This window comes from Ailuropoda melanoleuca, chromosome 4 (assembly GCF_002007445.2).
Source record: "Ailuropoda melanoleuca isolate Jingjing chromosome 4, ASM200744v2, whole genome shotgun sequence".
Taxonomy (NCBI): domain Eukaryota; kingdom Metazoa; phylum Chordata; class Mammalia; order Carnivora; family Ursidae; genus Ailuropoda; species Ailuropoda melanoleuca.
The window spans coordinates 94672423-94695615 of record NC_048221.1 but is presented as its reverse complement, the minus strand read 5'-3'; the positions used below and the strand labels follow the sequence as shown (position 1 = coordinate 94695615).

The 23193-nt window shown below is 39.6% G+C and overlaps 1 protein-coding gene across 1 annotated transcript in view; it reads left to right on the top strand.

The window, feature by feature from the left end:
- The window catches only part of EXOC6B (exocyst complex component 6B), a 569711-nt gene that overhangs the window by 401879 nt on the left and 144639 nt on the right, over positions 1 to 23193 (top strand). The window contains exon 20 of the mRNA XM_034657278.1: positions 17457 to 17530. Within this exon, the coding sequence (XP_034513169.1) occupies positions 17457 to 17530 (74 nt within the window). The remainder of the gene's footprint in view (positions 1 to 17456; positions 17531 to 23193) is intronic.

The window sequence follows — 23193 nt, the reverse complement described above, 5'->3', positions numbered from 1 at the left end:
TACAATGCCATGTTCCCTAGGGGACTTATACTCAGAGTATGTGGAAGCAGAGAGCAGGCTTTGAGTGATTGCTCTCAGGGGCTCTTATACATTCAGTGACCATTGGAATAGGTTAATAATTTTTTTCTCAAAGACACTTCTATGCACCCCAATGTTTATAGCAGCAATGTCCACAATAGCCAAACTATGGAAAGAGCCCAGATGTCCATTGAGAGATGTGGGTAAAGAAGGTGTGATACACACACGCGCGCGCACACACACACACACACAATGGACTATTATGCAGCCATCAAAAATTGAAATCTTGCCATTTGCAGCGATGTGGATGGAACTAGAGGGTATTATGCTAAGCGAAATAAGTCAATCAGAGAAAGACAATTATCATATGATCTCACTAATATGTGGAATTTGAGAAACAAGGCAGAGGATCATAGGGGAAGAGAGGAAAAAATGAAACAAGATGAAACCAGAGAGGGAGATAAACTGTAAGAGACCCTTAATCTCAGGAAACAAACTGAGGGTTGCTGGAGTGGAGGGGGGTGGAGGGATGGGGTGGCTGGGTGATGGACACTGGGGAGGGTATGTGTTGTGGGGAGCACTGTGTGTTGTGTAAGATTGATGAATCACAGACCGAAACAAATAATACATTATATGTTAATAAAAAAAGAGACACTTTCTGTAGAATTCTTTGAGGCAGGATTGTCTCAGAGTCTGCTTCATACTATTTACTTTTGGGTAATATTGGCTTAGGAAGAAAGTCGGGCTGTACAGTGAAGACCTGAAGCACTGCGGTAGCCTGCTGAGAGGTCAATGTGGTCGCGGCAAAATCGCAGTTGCCATGATGAAACGTGTGAGTGAAGCAGTCCTGGATCTCAGAGGACACTAAAGAGTATGAATGCATCTCTTGGAAACTCAGTTATTGGGACATGAGTACTGGTAGAAATAGATTTAAAGGAGAGAAGTTGGCTGTCTACGAAATTAAATAAATCTTGGAAATGTTAAATCATTGTAGCAAATGGCACCATTTCCTAAGGGATTCTTGTGAAAAGTTTAGAATTGACTTCCTTTCCAATTAAAGTATATTTTTTCATACTTTATCTAAAGGACACTTTTCAGATTGTATCTTAAGCATTTGGTACCTCTTCAAGTCTTAAAAGGGAGCCATCCTAAGGATCTAAGTTTTGAAGAGAGACAAAAGGAGGAAATTTAAGCTTCGTAAAATTTTAAATCTCATCTCTTTGGGTTATATGAAAATAACAGATGCTTCTATTTATATGGTCTGTATAGTGCTTGAAGATGCAAATGACCTATGGGTAGACTATTGAAGGACATTTTGTGTGTTTCAGTATCATTAATTTCAGATCCCTTAGCTTCTATCTTCAGCCTCATCTTTCTGAATTATAATTTTAAAACAAGCTTTCTCTTTCTGCCCTCTTCCATCTGAGGAACAATAAGGTGAGAAGATTGATGATAGCCTTTGAGTTCATATGCAGAAAAATAAACTTGTTTTTTTATAATTTTCAGTGCTCTGCACATGGGCAAATCTAAGGGTAATTAGTCATTATTACTTTTAATATGATGGAGACAATAACTTGTTCCATAAGGCAAGCTCCATGGCTAATGAATTTTGTCTTTGAGTTGATTGGTTAATGGAATCAGAAAAATATTTTATATCTCTCCTTTACAATTATGCTTTGATTCTCTACTGGAAGTATATAGGAATTTGGGTAGCCAGTCTTAACAGAGTATATTTTTGTTTATTCATTTTATCATTTGTTTTCTCCTTTTCTCAGTTTCATTTTGCATACCTGTTTCTAATTCTCATTTTGATTCAGGATCTGCAGTGAAATTTACAGATTTGCAAGGGAGAATCATGAAGTTGGCAATCGTATATGTATATATGCAGTAATCAAGTGTTCATTCTCTGCATTCTTTGCTTTGTCTGCAAGGCCTGGAACACTGTAGATATCCTATACAAGAAGTCAGATTTAAAACTCAAGTACCGTGAAAATATGTAGGATGAAAATAGGGGCCATAGCCTGGTATCATTTTCTCAGGTACACATCTCCGGATCAACGTATTATGTAAAAGCTTCTTTGGAAACTTACTGATTTGATTGTATGGCTTCATCCCTCCCCCAACTTTCCAGATCCTTACCAGTTCTTTTTAAATGCCGGGTGGAGACTGGATTTTCAGATCTAAAATGATGTGGGAAGAGCACAAACTGCAAATACCTTCCTTCTCTCCAGAATAGGCAGTACAAAAGCCCTGCTTTGTTTGCTGTTGTCTTCCCATGACTATAAGGTTTGTCATGCTGGGTGCTGTGCTATTATGATATGCCTCTCTGCTTTGGAGAACCCAAACAGAAGTCTTTCCTGCCACTAAAATGGCAATGTCACTTCTCTGACTATGGATGATGGACCCTGTACCCTCTAAGAAGACTCTTCTCAGACATGGGTCAGTGAGTAGTGCCCACTCAGCAGTTATTTTGGTGTATGGGCTGAAGTTCCTTGAATTCCAGAAGATAAGGAAGTCATTGTCTCTCTGAGCCCATTGCCAGACACCTGGTCACTTGATAGTAGGTGCTGCCAACCTGAGCAGTGAGGGCAGGCAACCTGCTCTTCCTCACCATGGCCTAAGATGCCATCCTTGTCAAGCAAATGGAGATGGATCATGCTGCTGTAACCTTGTCATACATCACTGTCAAGCCTGCTCTTGGCTTCCAGAGATTGGCCAACACCAAGTACTTTTTCTGGTAGTGAATGTTACCTTGTATTGTTTGTGGGGCATAATACAAAGGACCTGCTACATAAAGGATCATAATCTTGAATCAAGGTTCTCTTTCTGCGACAGACTCTCCCGATACCCTAAATTCTGTCTTGCTGTTTGGAAAATGTTGTACTTGTCCCACCTCTAAATAAGGACAGTGACCGATTCCTCTTTGAAATTGTTTAGATTTTTCTTCCTGGTTTTATTTCAAGGAATGTTTTGGGGAGTGGGTGGGGGGTTGGTAGGAGATTTACTTTAAACAGTTGGTAGTTTCCAAAAGGCTATTTTCCTGCTGCATGGTTTTGGAAAGGAGAATACCAGATTTTTTTTGTTTAAGTGATATTCCAAACTTGGGGCTCCTTTTCTTTTTCTCTACATTTTCCATTTTAGCTGTTTCCGATTTTATTCCTTATTTTTTCACCACCTTGAGACCTTACACACTTTGGAAATTTCAGGGACCAGAATGATTAAGAAATGCCACTTCAAAGAAGGAAAAAATTAAAATATATTGTGGTTATTGCTATTATTGCTACTTCCCTGTCACTTGACCCTGGTCTCAGACTTGGTAAAACAGGTTTTCTTACAGTAGAAGGAATATATCATAGTGATTTCTTACTCTCCAAAGCCTTTTTACTGTTTCTTCATTAGAAACTTAAAGCAATTATTTAAAATTTTCATTAATCCCCATGATTTGCTCTAAAACACCCGAAAGCATTTTTAGGGAGAAATGAGCCAGTAGAAATCATCGCTCATCTTAATCGTTGCAAACGTGAGACATCACCACTAGCCCCAGAGCAGCATATGGCCACCTCTTTCTGCTGTATCAGCTAGCTCCAAACATCACCTCAGCTGAAAGTTATTGCTGCGTCCGTCCATCAAGCCATTTGTACAATCCTTTTAGGCTCAAATCTTAATGCTTGTAATAAGCCAGTCTCCCAAGAATACCTGATGCATTCACTGCTCTCTCTTGTCTCCAAGGATTTACACTGGGGCATTTTATACATTTCATATTTTCTTTGGCCTTCACTTCATGTCTTTGGGGCTGAGGCCAGTAAACTATTTATTTTAATTGGGCCATTTTATAGGGTGTAAATCGGGAAGCCGTATTAAATAGCATGTTTATTTAAAAATTATTTTAATTGTTGAAAGTTGACAGACTTCTACCCAGGTCTGCAAGAAGTTCCCATAACATTCTAATCCATCTGCTACCTTTAGGTGGAACATACCTTATACGTCTCAAAAAACTGATGGAAGTCCTAGTTTTTATAAGACATTTTAAAAGAAAACATTTCATGTCTTTCAATCATTACTTGCTCTGGCAGTTCAGCATTTAACAGATTCTGATTTGAGTTAAACCATCTAGTCTACTTTTAGCACTACAAATTATAAAAATTTATCTTTTTTCTCTCTTCCTCTATTTTATCGATTTGGGTGTTTGTGTGTGTGTGTGTGTGAATGAGAGAAAACAGAGAGGGAGAGAAGTTGAGGAGACCTGAATTTCTCCAGAAGATCACCTTAGCATTGCCAATTTTTATATTTCTAAGATTGAAATCTGGAAAACATGAGGGAAATATCATTGCCAGTGCTTTCATTTAGAAAAACTAAGTTTCCTTTGAGTCAATGTATAGAATTTTGTAAGTTTTGCCTATAAGGTTCTGTGATTGTGGTTGATCTATATTTTACTTCTATTTTCCACTCCTTTCCTGGGATGAGAAAATGGTATGGTAGGTCACTGGTGAATTGAGACCTTTGTCTTTCTCTTTGCTTGATCCCTAAGTAGCTGTGAGGTACACTTAATCTCTTTTAAAATCTTTTTACTCATTTGTTATATATGAATGGTTTGGACTAGGCTATCCACTTGAACTACATGGGTAGGAGTTAACCACTCAATTGGGCTGAGGTAGGTTGGGAAGGATATTCTGTCTAAGGCAGGTGTTTGTATAAATTCTGGGAGGAAATAAAAAACATGGCATATTAAAGAACCAAAACTAGTTCACTATGACTGGAGATAGGGTGAAATGAAGTGGGATAGCCAAGAGGAAATGATGAAAATAGAATCATTGTTAGATTCTGGAAGACTTATTGAGAAGTATATACTTTATTCCAGGTACATGGGGAGCTGGTCATGTTTTATTGCATGAGAGTGATATGGTCATTTTCAGCTTTGGGAAAATCACTGTGGCAAAATTGTGAAAAATGCGTAGAAGAGGGGCAAGCCTACGTACAGAAACTAGTAGGGTTGCCAGATGAAAAACAGGACACGTAGTTAAATGTGAATTTCAGGGGGAAAATTGAATTTCAGATAAACAGTGAATAATTTGGGGTGCCTGGGTGGCTCAGTCGGTTGAGTGTCTGCCTTCGGCTCCGGTCATGATCCCAGAGCCCTGGGATCAAGCCCCACATCGCATGGTATCGGGATCCCTGCTCAGTGGGGAGTCTGCTTCTCCCTCTCCCTTTGCTACTCCCCCTGCTTGTGTGCCTGCGCGTGTGCTCTCTCTCTCTGTCAAATAAGTAAATAAAAATCTTAAAAAAACAGTGAGTAATTTTGTATAATACTGCATGGGACATGCAAATGTCAGGTAAGATAAGGACTGAAAAATTGTTGCTTTAGTAAGAAGGAAGCCAAAGTAAATTTTAGAGAGAGTGCTTTTAGTGGATGTTGGGGTGGTAGAAACAAGATTACAGAGAGGTCAGGAATGAGTTGAAGATAAAGAAGTTCAATCAGTGCTTGTAAACAACTCTTTCAGAAATTGAGTTTGAAAGAGAAGAAAGAATAGGTTATTTCATTGCCTCTGAGAATTTCAGTCGTTATTTTTCTTTACGTTGGCATTGTTCAGCCTGATGATTTGGGACTGTTTAATAGCAGTTAACACCAAACATTTTATATAATGTAACTGAGAATAAAAGAAAAATAATTCTTCCTTTATTTTCTTTGTGGGCATCAGTAAAATTTACCTAGTCTACCTAGTCATTTTCCTCTTCTTTCTGTCATTATCTTCCCTTTCCTCTGAATGATGGGCCTTTCTGGAGAAATTCAAATCCCCATTTTCCACCAAATCCAGGCAGTCAGACTGCTTGAGGCCTGCCCTTTCCTTCCAAGTCACTGGAATCTCTTTGTCAACTGTCCGCCTGTCAGTGGATAGAAACAAGGTGTAGCCTAAGCCCCTGCCCAGACAATTAACCAGGGGAAAGAGTGAGGTTCTCTACTCTTCCCTAGAAAAGCATTTTTGAGAGCTTTTCAGCAAGGATCATTTGAAAGACTGGAGTGCTTTTAATACTTGAAATGTTCATTTATCTCCTATACCTTCTAGCACTTAAGATATTCCTTTAAAAGCACCAGTTTATCATGCTTATGTGCCTTAAGAAACAATTATTTTCATTTCCTTTTCCTCCAGCTAACCTAAATTCTCTTTAAATATTAACCTGCCTCTCAGCAGTGCCTAGGAGTTAAAATCCTTAATCCTTCTAGAGCTCAGGAGCTGTGTCCAAAGTCAGTTCCTTGACCCTTTACCTAGTGACTGTCAGCGGAAGGGCTCCGGTTGCACTAACAGAGATTCTCTTCTTTTGTTTTTGTTTCTTTGTTTGTTTGTTTTAGGGGGAAAGAGAAAAGGGAAAACACACCCTAAACTGAATTCTCAGTGGCACAGTTTCTGTTCTCTAAGTAAAATGGATCCTGAGGATCCTACATTTAGGTCTTGACCTCTGGAGGTAAATCCATTAGCCTATGTAACCAGAATGGGAGTAGTATTTATGTTGAGATTGATCTAATGCAGACATTTAACATGGACGTTAGATCACTGTTTTAATACTTTACATTAAATTTCCGTTGTAGGGGAAAAACTTCCCAGTGGATAGTCAAACAATTTCATGAAGCAAAGAAGCAAAGCTGGTAAATAAAGAAAATGTTAACTTTCTCTGGGCAAGATGTACAGAACTTTTTACTTTGCCATGTTAGAAATGATCTCTAATAATGAAGACTTGTTTTAATTTAATATCTCTAAATTTTTAATTCAATGAAGAAGTGGCCATGTAGGAGGGGAAACATACTATTTTATTGTATCCAGTTCCAATAATTTTCACCTTAATTATGCTGGGACATGTGTATGGCTATAGCCTAGATGTTAAAATGGACCCCATGTCAAGTTGCATTGCACTTGATCAGGATGGGACTTTGTGTTCCAACAGCAATTCTCTGACACCAATGGGGTGTCCTACAATTTAATCCAATTCTAGCACTAACAACCTGGAGTTATTACAGACTCCACAAGTTAAGGAGTCGGTCCCATAAGACATCCCTCTCTTCAGACATCAGCTGCAAGTCTCAGGTGTCCAAACCACTCATACTTCTTTCTAGCTGACTGCAGATTCAGGGCTCCCCATGCTCCCTTGGGTTCAGTAAATCACTAGAAAACTCACAGAAATCACTGAAAGTTCTGTACTTCTGATGATAGTTTCATTATAAAAGCTGTAACTTAGGAACAGCCAAATGGAAGATATGCCCAGGTCAGAGTCCTGGGGAGGAGGGAGACAGCAGAGTTTTCATGTCCTCTCCTCATTAGAATCTGGGCATGTCACCCTTCCAGCACAGCGGTGTGTTCACTAATCAAGAAGAGTTACTAAGCTTTGGTGTCCAGTTTTTATATGGGCCTGCATTACATGGGCATGATTGAATAAGTAATTGGCTACATAAATGAAATCAATCTCTAGCCCCTTTACCCTCCCTGGAGACTAGGATTGGGGCTGAAAATTATAACCCTCTGATCATGAGCTTTGTCCTTCTGGCTGGTCCAGCCCTTCCCTTAAAACTAAGGGCATACTTGAGCAACCTTGTTAGCATAAACCCAGGTATGGTCAAAAGAAGCTCACTGTGAATAGCAACTCCTGTTGCTCGGGCGCTTTCAAGGGAATGTGAAGCTGTATTCCAGGAGCTGGGGACAAAGACCAGATATATTCTTTATGATATCACAGACCTCAAGAGTATATTTCATTTAGTCCTATAGCTTAAGGAAGTGAAATATTATTACCTTCGTTTTACAGCAGAGACATCTGGTACTAAAAACTTATATGATTGGCCCAAGGTCACATAAGTGAATTTTAGAAAGGACTAGAATCTCAGTTACCTTAGCTAATGATATATCTATCTTCTGTGGACACCAGCTTACATTATGAGACTTTGTTTTCCTAGCAAATTGTGAGAACATCCATGAAATATATACCAAAGAAATATTAAATACTCTGCTTGAAAAGAATTATTTTGACTTTTTAAAAAAACTGGCTTTTTTAACTTTGGGAACTTCCCATGTGGAATCTGCCTTAGTCATGTCTCTGACTTTCAGCATTTTCCATAGTGCATATGATATGCCTCCATGCTGTTCTGAGTTCTGATAGTGAGTCTTGATACTTTTCTTTTTAACAAGTCAGCATTTATTTTATATTGCACCTTATAAAACATTTTGCAGTTATAGATCAGGATTGTTACTGTCATCATTGGCTGGGGAAACTGAGGCAATGAGCTTTGTCCCCAGAAACTTACATCCTCCTCAATATCATCATTTGAAAAAACTGACACCCTACTGCTTTTTCCAAAAATGATTTGAGAATACTTTCAACAGGATAAATTGAAAAAATTTTTATAAATTAGGTACCATAGTCTCCAATTACCTGCAGTTTTGCTTCCTGTGGTTTCAGTTACCCAAGAGCAATTGTGACCTGGAAGCAGATGATGTCCCTTCTGAGGTATCATCAGAAGTCAGTAGTAGGCTAACCCTGCATCCCAGCGCCCATGTCACTTGTCTCCTCTATGTCATCACGCAGGCATTTTATCTTCTCACGTCATCACAAGAAGGACAAGTATAGTACAGTAAGATATTTTGAGAGAGAGAGAAAGACCACATTCACGTAACTTTTATTACAGTATATTGTTGTAACTTTTCTATTTTATTATTGTTGTTAATCTCTTACTGTGCCTAATTTAGAAATTAACGTAGCTATGTATGTATAGGAAAAAAACATAGTATATATGGGGTTCAGTGCTCATCCGCTGGGTGAGTTGGTACATATCCCCCTGCAGATAAGGGGGGACAACTGTGTAAGAGAGCGAAAATGGGTTGAAGAGAAGAAACCTAAGAATCTAAGTGTCAGGATTAATAGAGAGGTAATATAAAAATGTATTGATGGGCAAGGTGAAGAATATATGAAGTCTATAGCTCTCTGAGGGCAACACACTTTTATAATCTGAACTGAGTAGAAGCCATTGTGTAGTGTCATGGGCATTTGCTTCAATCCTAATTTCATAGCCAATGTGAAAGATAGAATTCATACTGCTATGAATAGAAATGCTCATTCTTTGTCGTTTCAAAATCTGAAGTCATTCTTGGCACAATTAATTGTTTTAAAGATTTATTTATTTATTTTTGAGAGAGAGAGAGAATGTGAGCTGGGGGAGAGGTAGGGGGAGAGGGAGAGAGAGAACCCCAAGCGGACTCTCCGCCAAGCCAGAGCCCAACACAGGACTGGATCTCACCACCCTGAGATCATGACCTGAGCTGAAACCCAAGAATCAGACACTTAACCAACTGAGCCACCCAGGCGCCCCTGGCACAATTAATTTTAATTTACGTTCATTATAGTTGACATCATCTAAAGCTGGGCTGCTATAGCTAGCAGCCTTAAGCGGCCGCTTGAACATTTGAAATGTAGCTAGTCAGAAAGGAGATGTGCTGTAAATGTAAAATACATACCGAATTTTGAAAAAAAATGAATAATTTTTGTAAACTAGACACCATACCCAATGTGGGGCTTGAATTCATGGCTCTGAGATCAAGAGTCACATGCTCTCCAACTGAGGCAGCCAGGTGCCCCAAACATGAGTAATTTTTAAAATATTAGTTTCATGTTTTTTTAAGATTTTATTTATTTATTTGAGAGAGAGAGAGGGAGAACACAGAAGGAGAGCGAGAGGGAGAAGCAGACTCCCCGCTGAGGAGAAAGCCCAACGTGAGGCTCGATGCCAGGACCCTGAGATCATGACCTGAGCTGAAGGTGGCCGCTTAACTGATTGAGCCACCCAGGTGCCCCTAAAATATTAGTTTCATGTTAAAAGTGAAATATTATATATATATATTGGGTCAAACAAGATATATTATTAATATTAAAATGAATTATTTTGTTTCTATTTTTAATGTGTCTACTAGAAATTCTAAAATTACACATGGGGCTTGCGTTTCTTTTTGGACAGTGCTTTTCTAGAAAATTGATTTTCACTGTTATGTCAAATGACCTGCAGAATCCTTCTCAAAATCCTTCTGTAAAATTTCCGTTAGCCACAGCTCTATGTATATGTTCGTACAGCAGAATCATCAGTGCTGAACAAACACATGGATAAAATTAAGTCCTTAAAAGCACAGTAAAAATGTCAAGGATATAAAGTTACTACTTCAGAGCACCAGTCTTTCTCATCTCTCTCTCAGGAAGCCCACCTCTCTCATGGCAGATCCTCAGCTTTCCAGAGATTATACACAGAAGCGCTGCTGATTGCTAATTGGAAGAAGCTTCTTTTCACCATAATTTTAAAAGATATATTATGAAATTGGCCCTTTTTTGCAAAATGGTGACGCATTCGGGAACTTCAGAGGAAAATTATGACTTTGTACAAATCCGTATATTTTTATGATTTTATTATTCCTAACTATAAATAAATGGGAAGGAATATTTCATATGCATATAAAGGAAATGTAAAGTGAATATTTGTTTTTAGACATTCCAGGTGGGGGACGCATATTGAAGTAATAGAAGGATCAGATTCTAACTAGGTCACTGACTTAACCTTTTGGGCCCTAATTTTCCCATCCGTAGAAGTCCTCAGTGGTTACAAACGCTTCCTTCAGCTTTAGGATTATAGGCTGTAGGCTCGAGTCCTACGTCAGCTTTTGCTCTGTTTTTGGCTGTTATTTTTCTGTGGAATAGTAAGGTAAAGTCCACCTCCACGTGGCATGACATTGTTCTGCCACTCGTGAAGCTCTTGACTTTCCTCAGCCCTCCCTCCTCTGCAAAGAGCCACACAATGCAGAAGTCACTCTGTTTAATGTAGTGACTGCAGCTAAGGATTCTTATCCCTCATTTAAAATAGTCTTTCTTCGGACAAAGAATAGCATTTTATTTCCATAAATCACCCAGTGTCCCCTGGACTTCATGAAATGGTAGGAACTTACATCATCACTGTCTTTTCAATCTTGAACAGATGTATTTTTTAGTTTGCTTTGCTAGAGTCAGCTAACCAATTTCATTAAACTGTTTACTGATTCTTCTTATATGTTAAATAAGAAGTAGAGATCGGCTTCTCTGCTTTTTAGGTTTATTCCTCATGCAACAGCTTTTCTCTCCAGGTGAATGTGTGCTGTCACTGACACCAGTCATGAAAGTGCCAGGACCCTCCTCTCCTCCCAGCGGTGCGGTCTGGGGACAGCCAGGTGGAGATTGATTGGCCTGTTTACTTAGCAGCAGCATGGAAGTTCCTTCTTGCTGGGGGCCATTTCTTCGCTTATGGGAGATTAATTCTTTCTTAATTAAAAAGCCACTTCTCTCTGTCCTAGCTTTCCGTGGTCTTTCAGGGCAAAAGGAGCTTGGAAAATTGAACTTAATAGTCATTTGTAAATCTGTTTGGGGTACCGGTTTGACATTTGCAATCAGATTTTAATATAATCACTTTTCATCAGGTTTCTCTCCCAGAACTTCGAGAATCCATTCGAGTGAGCCTGTGCTCTCCTCTGCCCTTCTTGGGGTGGGAGACGTAGTGAGTTACATACGTAAGGTGTGAAAAAGCAGAGAATCATGTGCAGCCCAGACTCCTACCCTGTCTGGTTTTTATGATCCCATGTCCGTGGGAGCACACTTACACTCATAGAGTCAGTAGCATCTGCAAGGTGTTTTTTCCCTCCCACCCCCCTTTTCCTGTCTCCTGGATATCTGTCTCCTTCATTCTTACTTCCTCATGTTCTGGCCGACCTTCCTCTGACCAGCAGGGCCCTGAGTGGATTCCCTGCGGAGTCTATCAACTCCTCTCTGTAATTAGCTTAGTGGAGCCACTGTGAAGTGATGCAAGAAGGGGTTAGCTTCCCCAGAGCCGCGCTTCGAAGTCTGGCACACCCCTTACCTGCGGCTCCAGGGAGCCAGAGACCAGGAAACCATTATGTGAATACAGCAACAGCGGCTCTTATTTTTTCAATCCCACAAAACCCACACGTGACCTGACATGATCCTAAGGTATAAACAAGTAGCCAACGTATTTTGGGCTCCTGGGTACTGAGTTTTCTTTCTCACCTGGCGTTTTGGCCAGAACCAAACCTCGAATCGCTTCCGTGAGGGCTGGTGATGCTATCTTGTCCATTGTCCGACCTGGACGTTCGCTGGGAGCAAAAGTAAACGACGGTATCCAGGGACCTCTGGTTACAATTTTGCCCACTGTCTTTTCAACTTCCTCTTATTTAAACCAATTGTGGTTTTCTCCAACAATTGCTGTTTAACCTATTTGTCAAATATTGTACTAGTTTGCTTTCCTGAAATAAATTTTACCTTGTTGCTCTTCTTCTTTCAAAAATTGTTCTTGTTCCCGTGGACAATTTGCATAAAAATAGATCTGTGATTTTGTGACTCAGTATACCCTTAAAAACATGATTGTTCCCCTTGAGTCACTTCAGAAGAACTAATTTTATTTTGTTTCTTCCAACTTGCTTTTGATAAACTCCCAGATGTCCTATCTAGATGTACAGATTATAGACTGTCATTTGACTTTCTCAAAGCCCCTTCTAATCTGACTCTACCATTTTATTCTAATTAGGGTTCTATGGTGTTTATAATTTTTTTTCTTCAGTCAAATGTGAATGTACCAGATAATTTTAAAGTTTATTTAAATTTTTTTTCCTTCCCCCTCTAAGTGATAGTGTTAGCTAATTATAAGACCAGCCTTCAAGAAGTCTAGAAAGCATTTTGAAATTAATGTCATCCCTTCTTTTTCTCTTTTGGTAATTTTATGTCATAATATGAAGATTATTAGAAATGTAAACCTACTGGATATTTTTGAGAAATAAATATTGTTTTTAAAAATGATTGCCAAATCTCAGAGACTTAAGTATCCATAAGAATGTGAAGGAATGTTGAATATTTGGTAAGTAAAATACTTTGTGTGATTTTCTTTCCCCACTTGTACCTTCACTTAACAATATACCTTCTTTTCTGTAACTTTTACACCTCCTTTTTATTATTTTTTTTTAATGAAAAGATTTCCTTCATAAACTTCAATGAGTTGGCAGTTTCCTCATTAAAAGATTTTTCACATTTGCAAGTTGGTTCTTGGAGTCAAGCCCTGATGTCAGCTTTGACTCCGAGAGTCCCTACCATTGATAGTACAAGGGCAGGAAAGAGCTGCTGGGCAGAGCAGAGCCCTCTGGAAAATGCGCCAGTGGTAGTCAGGAGCACTACTAATCTGAACCAAGTTTTGAAGAGGAAGCTTTCTTGCCAGCCTCACTGGCACCTTGACTCAGTCTCTAAGTAACACATGCTGGTCAAAGGTCCGGGTTTGGGTCTGTTTGAAATAGAACAAGCACCTTCTAGTCTCACGATGCTTTGGCTACTCTACAGAACTTCAGGCTTTGGAAGCACTTGGAGACTGAAAACCTGTTACAGATCTTGGAATCTAGAGATAAGTCCCGAAGGGACTTGTCCGTTGTGCCCCATATGTACATTGGTTCTACTTAGTCATGATTGCATACTTGTACCCCTTTTTATGATTTCAAAAGAAGGAAGGTTTCCATTTGGCACGCTAAAGAGAGGCTTCTTGTGTGTACATGGGATCAATTTGTCTAGGCATCAGCCTGTTACATAGACTGGGGCTCTTTGCCCCCCTCCAACATGTAGTTTTCTTCTTTCTGTTGAGCAACCTCTGGGAATTTGGGTGTGCAGACCAATCCCAGTTGCCCGTAATGCTAAATCTTGAACAAGTTATTCTCTCGTCACTAGAGAAAGTATGACTAAATCAGCACCACTAAGTAATTTTGGCATAAGTGTGTGTGTGTGTGCTGTTTCCTTTTCTTTGATTATGAAAGTGGTCTGTACTCATTTTAAAAGTTTATAAAATGTAAAGAAGAATAAAGCTCTCTTGTAATCAATCTGTAACAGCTTCCGTTAACATTATGAAATGAGTACTTACTGTCATGTTTTCTGTGCAGATTGTATTTTATAGAGTTGGAATCAGACTATATATACAAATGTTCATTTATTTAAAATATTCATATTTTCTTATGCTTTAGCATTTTTCATACATCTAAAGAATTAACTCTAGGAGAACAGTCATGTTTTTAAAGGTATATTGAGTCAGAAAAGTAGAGGAGATCCATTTTATGCATTTATTGAAATTCTTAAATAACACCAATAAAAATCACTGTGCTGTGGTTAACATACTGTTAATTAGTCATATCAACTTCCTTTAAGTGAAAGACTTAACTATTTGCCTATAAATATATTTGCAGTGCCAACTCACTAACACATCACTGAATGGTAGCTGAATCATTTCTAATGTTTTGTGTTGGGTATATAAACAGCATTTTTAGAACTTTTGTTGGTCACCAGTCCTCTGAGAATTCAGTAAAAGCTATGAACCTTCTTCCCAGAGAACTGTATATTCACACAAAAAACTAATTGTAATGATAATCAATTATGATATGCCAGGCACTCTGCCAACTGCTTTATATGTGTTATTTCATTTAATCCTCATAGTAGCACTATAAGGAATGCACTGTTTTCTTCATTTTTGAGAAAAAGCCATTGACGCTTTAAGGAGATTAAGTAATTTGCCCATGCCCATAGACCTAGTATCTTGGGCTCAAACTCTGCTATTTATCACCTCAAAACCCATCCCCTCAATCATTGTGCACATAATTTTAAAGAACTCACAAATTCCTAAAGCAGGCTTATTGATACTCATGTTAAGGACACATTACCTATTGCAATCCAGAGATTTTTATTGGTAGTGAAGAGTATGTGAAGAGTATGTGTGATTAACGAATCTTGCTGTTTTTGTACCTTATTTAATTAATATATGAGTATTTGTTTTACATCTACTATTTCCAATACTTGTTAGGTTCAGCAATATGGTCCTTATCCTTAAGGAGTTTACTTATCTACATGAGAAGACAAGAATTCTACACATGAAACAATGGGAAAAAATACAAACATGAAGTTCAATATCCAGTAATTAGACGTTTCCATAAACTGTATGTGAACTCAATCCCTGTACTTTGCCATACCTTGATGCAGTTGCCACTCTTTGATTCCCTTTGATTTATAAAAGCAGAATCAAACCAAAAGGCCGTTATGTCCTCTGGGAACCTGGACGATTCAGTGTGTCATAAAAATGAGGCCTATAAAGTGAGACTCTGAGGACTAAATCTGTATCACATCTGGATTCCTGCGTGGTTTCGGCGGTATCATCCCTTAGCCTCAGGGAGCATGCTCAAGAAGGAGATGTGCGAATGGGTAGCCAGCTCTCAGGCATTCACCCCACGTATCACAGGGTAATTGTGTTGAGTTGGACATGTGTAGGTAAGCAGAACACCTTGATAGTTGCTACTTTTGACTCAAGAAAAGTTCCTACTGACAGTGGGACTTCGGTACCTCAAATGATGCAACGTCGCCTTGGCTGATGCAGGAGCAATGGGGGAAAGCTACCGACCTGGGATGAACCCAGCACGGGAAGCTTATTTAAGCTGACCACTGACGGTCAAGGCTGTCAAAAAGAGAGGCTGTGGCTATAATTCAAAGAACTGCTTTCTGTAAGAGCAGAGTATGGGAAAATCGTCCATCTGACTTGAACAGCTGCTCTCTACAAGGTTAGCACACGTAATGGCTGTTGTAAGATATGAAGGATGGCGTGTGTCAGGTTTTCTATTAACATGGCCCTCATCAAGTATTTGTGCGGCTGTAGGATTTTACTCTTCTAAAACTTGAATCATTTGGGCTATAATAGGATAGAATTAACTTACAAATGCACTTGAATTTTCTTTTCAATGCAAATCAAAACCTACTGCTGCTAATCGTGCTAAATACAGATTCTCTCCTTCCACTTACAAGAGTCGTTTTTATGGAAATGTCTAAAATAAGAGTATTTGTGTACAGTTGTAGAATACGCCTGTGCTATTTATTAGTTTAATAAATTGTATTAAATTTCATTTCACATGATGTTTCCATAATCCCTGCAACTTAACATGTTAGCATTATTTTTTTAAGTGGGACAAGGATGTTATGAAAACCTATTATGTCTAAGAAGCCCCAGATGGAAAATATTTTTAAAAAACAGGAATTCCTATAATTGTTCACAAATCATCATTTAAATCTAGCCAACTACTGGACATTGCAAGTAATTTTCCAGGCTTTATGCAAATATCTTGATGGATTTTATTTCATTTCAAAAGAAAAGTATGATACTGAGTCTGTATAATTCTTAAATTCATTCCTGCAGAAAAACATAATTGAAAGGAAAACATTCCTTTTCATATTTGCTCTGAGCCAAGACTTGAGTTGTTTCTGAGGTAAATAGTAGATTGATGTTAAATGTCCATCACACTTTGGCTTAATGGTGAGAATTCAAGGCATAGTAACTGTCCAACTCTTGAATTTTCTCTCTCTCTGCATGGTGTGTGTGTGTGTGTGTGTGTGTGTGCGGGCGTGCATGTGTGCAGGGAGCTTAAACAAGACCTTTTGATTTCATAATAAGCTGGGCTTAGGGACGATAAAACTTGACATTCTTAACTGTTACTGGTGTTTGTCCCTGTAGCCCTGTGCAGTTACCTTCTTGTTAATGATGTAGAAGTCAGAGTCATAAACTGAGCACGTGCCCAAGGCACGACTGTAAATTGCAAATAGCATCCATGTGGTCTCTTCGACCTAAGACTAAACTGGGGTAGCGGGAAGGGAAAAAAGAATTTTCGAGAGTGGGAAAGAAGTAGAAGTCAAGAACAAAGAATACGCTAGTAGGATGGACATGTGCAAATGTTCCTTAAGCTTTTGCAGTGAGATTTATTTAGATGGCCCTTTTCATATCTGCAAATGCTCCTTTGCTCAAGAGCCAAGCAGTGGATCGGGACAGCTTCTGCTGGGTGTGTGTGTTGGCAATAATGCAGTCATGAGATAATACAAATAATCAGTGAGGGAATAATTAATGATGTGGCAGGGAATATTTTTTGATAAATGCTTGGGGAATGAGGTGACAGGCGTGAAATTAGAAAATTCCTTCAGCGATCTAAAATATAAATAGCTTTCGGAACTGAAAAGAGTTTCACAGCTGAAGATTTTATTGTGTTGAGAGGAAAACTTTTTTCTCTCCCCCACTCCCTCCTCCTTTGCAAGTTGTTTGTCCATTCACAAAACAAATACTCTGAAGCCCAGCGCGGCTCATGGGAATAAATTTCAGGTCGAATTAGTACAGTTTCCTTGCTGTCAGGATGCTGGAATTAATGGCGTTTTGATGACACGAATTTTGAAGGGGAAACAAAGAAGCTGAAGGGAGAGAGACATGACTCCTTAGAAGCTCGGTCCTCCTCTCCCCCAGCCTCTCTTGTCTTCCCTGTCATCCGTCTGCCAATCTCCCTGTCCATGGTTAGTTAAAGGCGCTTTTTATCCTCTTTTCTTTCCCACAGAGTTTGCCAGATCCGGCCCGGTGCCTGGGTTCCAGGAGGACACGCTGCAGTTGGCCTTCATCGACTTGAGACAAGTAAGTCTTTGTGTTTTTGTTTTTTGTTTTTCTTTTAAGATGTGTGACTGAAGACCATCAGGTCTTAAGGAAAAGGGGAGGGGAGGGGGATTGGCGTTGGCGATTCACACTGGAGACCTAAGGGTTTTTCCCTGTGTTTGAGGCCACCTCTTTTATTTAGCTATCTGGGATCCTTAGCTATGGTGGAGTTAAAGGTTTTGTGGGTAGAAGGGAAGGCAGGAGGTGGGAGGAGGGACCCAGAGAGTAGAGGGACTCAAGTGACCCTCAAGTGATGTGACCCATTGTGCTATAGTTGGCTTTTGCAGACACAGCAGAAAGATAACTCGGCAAACCAATGCAGAGCAGGTGCACTGATGCAGAGACTGCCTGCCCGGAGGACTTTTGTTTGCAGATAGAATGAGGGCGGCAGCATTTAAGAAAAATGAAATATTTTACATTCTGTGTTGTTGGTTTGGCTTGTTGACTTTTTTCTGTTGCCTTACATCTTCCCATCCCCTCCTTTGTAGAATGTGGTCAGCCATGAGTGACTAAGTGGTGGTTTTAGAAGGTGATTAGCAAAGGCCCCGACCAGTCATGCTAACCTGACGGCAACCCTATTAAAGTAATGTTGATGAAAGCCGGGACTCAGGCGTACCTGAGTTTTGCAAGCCCATCGGATAGAAAGAGTCGTTCTATAGGGCTGTTGCTTGCAGATTGAAATGGGTAGTTTGGTAGGCCTTGGTGTTTTGGGTGGAGAGGAACAGGATGGGTGGGGGCCGAAAGAGGGAGAGAGTTAACTGGGCTCTGTCATCTCTTCACTCTGAAGATGGATGGGGTTGGATAGAAAGTGTGAATGAAGTAAGAATCAATGACTGATGCTTCTCTCCTATTAAAACAATCTTTTTTTTTTGTCTGTTTTAAAAAGGGGGCTGGCTTTGTTTCTCCTGCCATAATGATGCAGTGCCTCTTGTTTTCAGAGCTGACATAGTTTGCATTCTGAAAACTTTTAGATGCCCAGAGTATTTCTTAAAGCTATAGGACCCCTTGTATTGGTAGTCTCCTTACCACTGTGACTCGATTCATGCTGGAACAGCTTTTAACCCATAATGGATGGCCTGAGCTACCCCTGAATCCTTGTGGATGGGTGGTGTAATCTGTCATCTGATGACAATTCTGGAAAGCCCTGTTAAGCAGAAAACAGAAAATTGTGTCTCTATAGACCGCCAAAGTTTGAGGATTCAGGCCGCGTCCCAGAAACGTGTGTCAACTTAATATTTGGGGGCCGAGGTGGGGGTTCTCTTACACATAAAGGCTTTCCCAGCGTGGTCACAAATGGAGCTGAGTATCTCTTTGCACACTTAAGACCTTCCACCTGTGGATTCAGCAACTCAACAAAGACAGGTTTTAACCCCTTGGAGGATGTGAGGCTGAAAGATGGGGATTTTTGCTTTAGGGTTTTGTGGAGTGTTATCTGTTGGGACTTTTCTTCCCTGTTTCTTCTCAGAAACTTCTGAGCCGATTGGCTTTTCTTGGAAAGCAGACACTGAATTTCATTGGAGAGACATATCCAAGGAAAAATTTTTCCTTTCTCACTATTCGTGAGAAGGAAGCGTGGTCATTCTCTCTAGTTTGTGGTTTTGGTCCCTATGGAAAGCGACTAGTGTTCGCAGAAAATGTTAACTAAGGGAGTAAGTTGGAAAGCACAGCCAAAATGAGGTGGATCTGAGCCGGGGATGAATGCTCAAATGCTTGTGAGCTCTCAGCACTGCTGTGCATGCTGAAGTTCCGATTTGCCGTCGCATTTCTGTTCTCGGAGTTCCTTTTATGATATTTTAGCAGGAGAAACCCAAACTCCAAAATTTAGTAATAAGAAGAGTATGCCTCTTCCTATTGAATCTGTCACCCAGTTTCTAGTTATGACTGTCTCTGTTAAAACAGCTTAAACTTTTCTAACCTGGATCATTTGAAAAACTTCCCCAGTTCTCAGGCTGAGGCTCGTCAGCAGCAGGCCTCCGATAGGTTAGATCATTGTGAGAAAAATGATCCCTCCATGTCCCATGCTGCAAATATTAATCTCTTTGCAGTCCATCTTAGTTGCTCTCATAACTTATTTTAAATGAGCATCCTTTTAGAAGGAGACTTCTGGACTATGGAGATGTTCAAACCATAAGGAGAGCACCTCGGAGTATGTCTCCAGAGGAGATATCTTGACCGCGAATGCAGCACAATTAAGTGTCCTTGAGTATATTGTCCTTTTGCATGTTCCCTTCGGAATCCTATAATAGGGTTATGGAATTTGGGGGTTGGGGGTCAATTTTAAAAATCATGCGGTATAACCTTTGGCTTGATCCTTGAAACCCTGCACAGCACCCAGAATGTTCCTGCGTATCCCCCTTGAAGAGAACTCACCGCCCCAAACCAGCAAGGTCCACCTTAGGACAATCTGATTATTAGAAAGATATTTCTTAAGTTAGCTAAAATCTGTCTCACTTAATTCTGACCCTTTGATTCTTTCTGTTTTTATTAACGCATCACCATTTGGGGGACAGGCTTTGCCTCCTGCTTTATTGAGCATCTTCTGCTAGTAACTGAGTCTTTGTCACGTGTGACATCGTTGCCCATTCCTCATGTAGTCCTTCTACAGTTGATTTAATTTTTCTTTCATATTATTAACAACATAGATTTTTATCATTCTAGCCGGTCCCAACCTCTTTAGGTCCTGATTCAGTTTTCTAGCTTATTAACTGATTTCATCATCGTGTCCTTCATTAGTCTGAGATAACAAAATTAAACAGGCATGGCAGAAGTTAAAGGAAGAAGTTAAAGTTAGGGCAAGTTATAGCGTATAGGCCCATGCGGGACACCACAGTCGCAGGGCAACAAGGGTCTTCTTTTGCTGTCATCGACTGTATTTGCCTCACTGGTTTATGGGCATACTTGTTCTGATCATGCTCTCATGTCCTCCTGCTTCAGAGTGTTTCAGACACTATCAAGTGAACGATAATTTTTAAAATAATCAAAACATAGAATATTTGATGAGATCATCTCTGTATAGACTATAATAGTAGAGTGTCATTTAAAAGCTATAGAAATTCAATTAGGAAGCAAATTAGATATGGACAGGAAAACTATTCATCTTTTCCCACCTGTGCTGTCTGTTCTCAGTTTCCTAATTGGAAAGGAAAAGAGTGAAATGACATTTTGAATACACAAGCTTTCATGATGTCTTACAAGTGTATATAGCACCTCATAGTTAATGCCCACGAACATACTTATCTCATTTGTCAGACTTCTGGGCATCGAAAGCCTGTTGTTGATAGTAACGTGAATTAGACAGTACAAATCAAAATCTCCTTTGCCACTTTATGCTTTTAAACTTCCAAGTTCATAAAAGTAGGGCTGCACCACAACTTCACATTCATATGTCAAATATATGTGCAAATTTTACCAAATCCAAAATTGGGTTAATGTGAAATCTTGACAAGGACACTCTAAAGGGCTTGTGTATTAACAATCTTGAAGTGGTGCGTGCATTCCAAGTACTAGTCATTGCCAGCCCTTAATGCTTCATGATTGTAATTAGAATACAAGGCCAATAGTAGATTCTCAGTAGTGATTTGATTCTTTAATAGTGCTATGGTTTGTGTTTCTCTTCTGTTGTTAAACATTAAGTACATCGTGCTGATGAACATTAGAATTTGAACTTCAGTTGATTTTCGTGTCAACTTACCACACTGAGTGCCTAGGGTGAGCAAAGCACCACCCAGGTGCTGTGGGAGTACACAAATGAATATAATACAGTCTCTGTCCTCCAGGAGCAAAGAGGTGATCAGCAAATACTTAATTTTAATATAAGTCACACTGTAATAAGTATTACATTGGAAGGATGGAGCCGTTGTGTATGTTCCAGTTATTTCAGTATGTTTTGCTGCAAAACAAAGCACCCCGAAATGTGTTGTCTTAATAGAAGAACGATTTATTTAACTCAAGTTTCTACAGACTGGCGATCAGGATAGGTTCAGCGGTCTCACTCGTACCTTGAGGTCCAGCACTAGATTGTCTAGGGACTGCCTGGTCTAGGATGCTTTAGCTAGACTGACTGTTCTCTGCTCCATGTGATCTCTCATCCGCCAGCTGCCTGACCCAGGCTTGATCACGTGGCACATTGTCAGGTTCCAAGAGAGCAAGGGGAAATGTGCAAACCCCTTGAGGTCTACACTTGGAACTGGTAAGCCATCATTCCCACCACATTCTGTTGGCCAGAGCTGGTTACAGGGCCAGCCCAGAGTCAAGAAGTGGGAAAATCGACTTTAACTTATCCTCTGGTTGGGATGGAAGACCTTTATACAAATGATGTATCTATAAATGCAGAAAGAGGCCTTAGAGTGGAGAGGTCTTTGTGAACCTAAGTAGTTATTAAAATATATCATTTAAAAAGTGAAAAGTTAAACTGAAAGGAAGCCAGGCATTGGTGAGAGAGGAAAGTGTTTTAAGGATAGAAAATAGCCAGTTTTAAGTTTTGTTTAAAAACAGATGGGGGTCAATTTAACTAGTATCTCAACTGTCTTTCCTTCTTTTAAGTCTTAGACTAATTTCTTTAAGCTCCCGTTTCTTAACTTCTCTTCTTCTTTCCTAACTTTTACTGTTCAGCTTCCTCATGGACCTCTGTTTTGTGTTGTTTTGTTTTGTTTTTAATGTCCTATACTTCTCATCAAACCCTGCTTATTGTGGGCCACCCCGGAACGTTTCACCTTTTTGTTATTCACATTCATTGTGAGGGAGTCTTAGCTTCCCCAGATTAATTAATTATTTACATCACTCATTTAATTTCTGGCTGTTCACCTTACTTATTTGACCAACAGGAAAAGTTGAATGGGTTCTTTTCTTCAGTAACGTTATTTTCTGTTCCTTGGCCCCAACTGTTATTTACTTCCGATATACTAAGTGTTTATAGAGCTGAATGAACTCGGTTGTGACATTGCATCAGATCTCCTGAATGGAGCTTGTTGGCAACGACTCTTAAACAGCAAAGCCATCCCAAGATATCTATGGCTTTTTTTAGATGGAGCTGGTGACATTCCCCCTAGGCCAGTTATTCCCCAATTTCTAAACCTTCAGTCTAAAGTAAACACGGTGCATTTCCATTGCAGGCACTTAACTTGCCTTAAAAACAACTATAGGACCTGAGAGAAATAATTGTATATTTCTTTGGCGATGTTGAACAAATTCTGATGTTTTATTCCTGTTAGAAGCAGTGGGTGAAGTCAGTGCTGTCAGCTAGTATCAGGTGTGCAGACCCGAGAACAGCCCAAGACCCCGACTGTGTACAACTGCCCTTCCTATTCTCCAACCTGTCTTGATCCGATTCAATGAAATTTTGGTTTTGGAATCAAATTTTCTGCTCTTTTCTTTTGCCCTGCCTGCGAGTCGAATAAACAACATGCCCACAAAGAGGGACATTCCCCCTTTGCTTGACTGCTCTTGGCTCTTGCGGAAAAATCTTAACTTTGCTTAATAACCACTTATGTTTTAACCTCCGTAGGATACCCGTTGATATAAAAACTGAATTTGCCTGATACAGCACATAACAAAATGATATATAGTAAATAGAATTTCTTTTTTATGTTTCTCCTTAACCAGTCTAAACAAGCCCTAACTAGGAGACTACATAGGGAAGCCTGGGT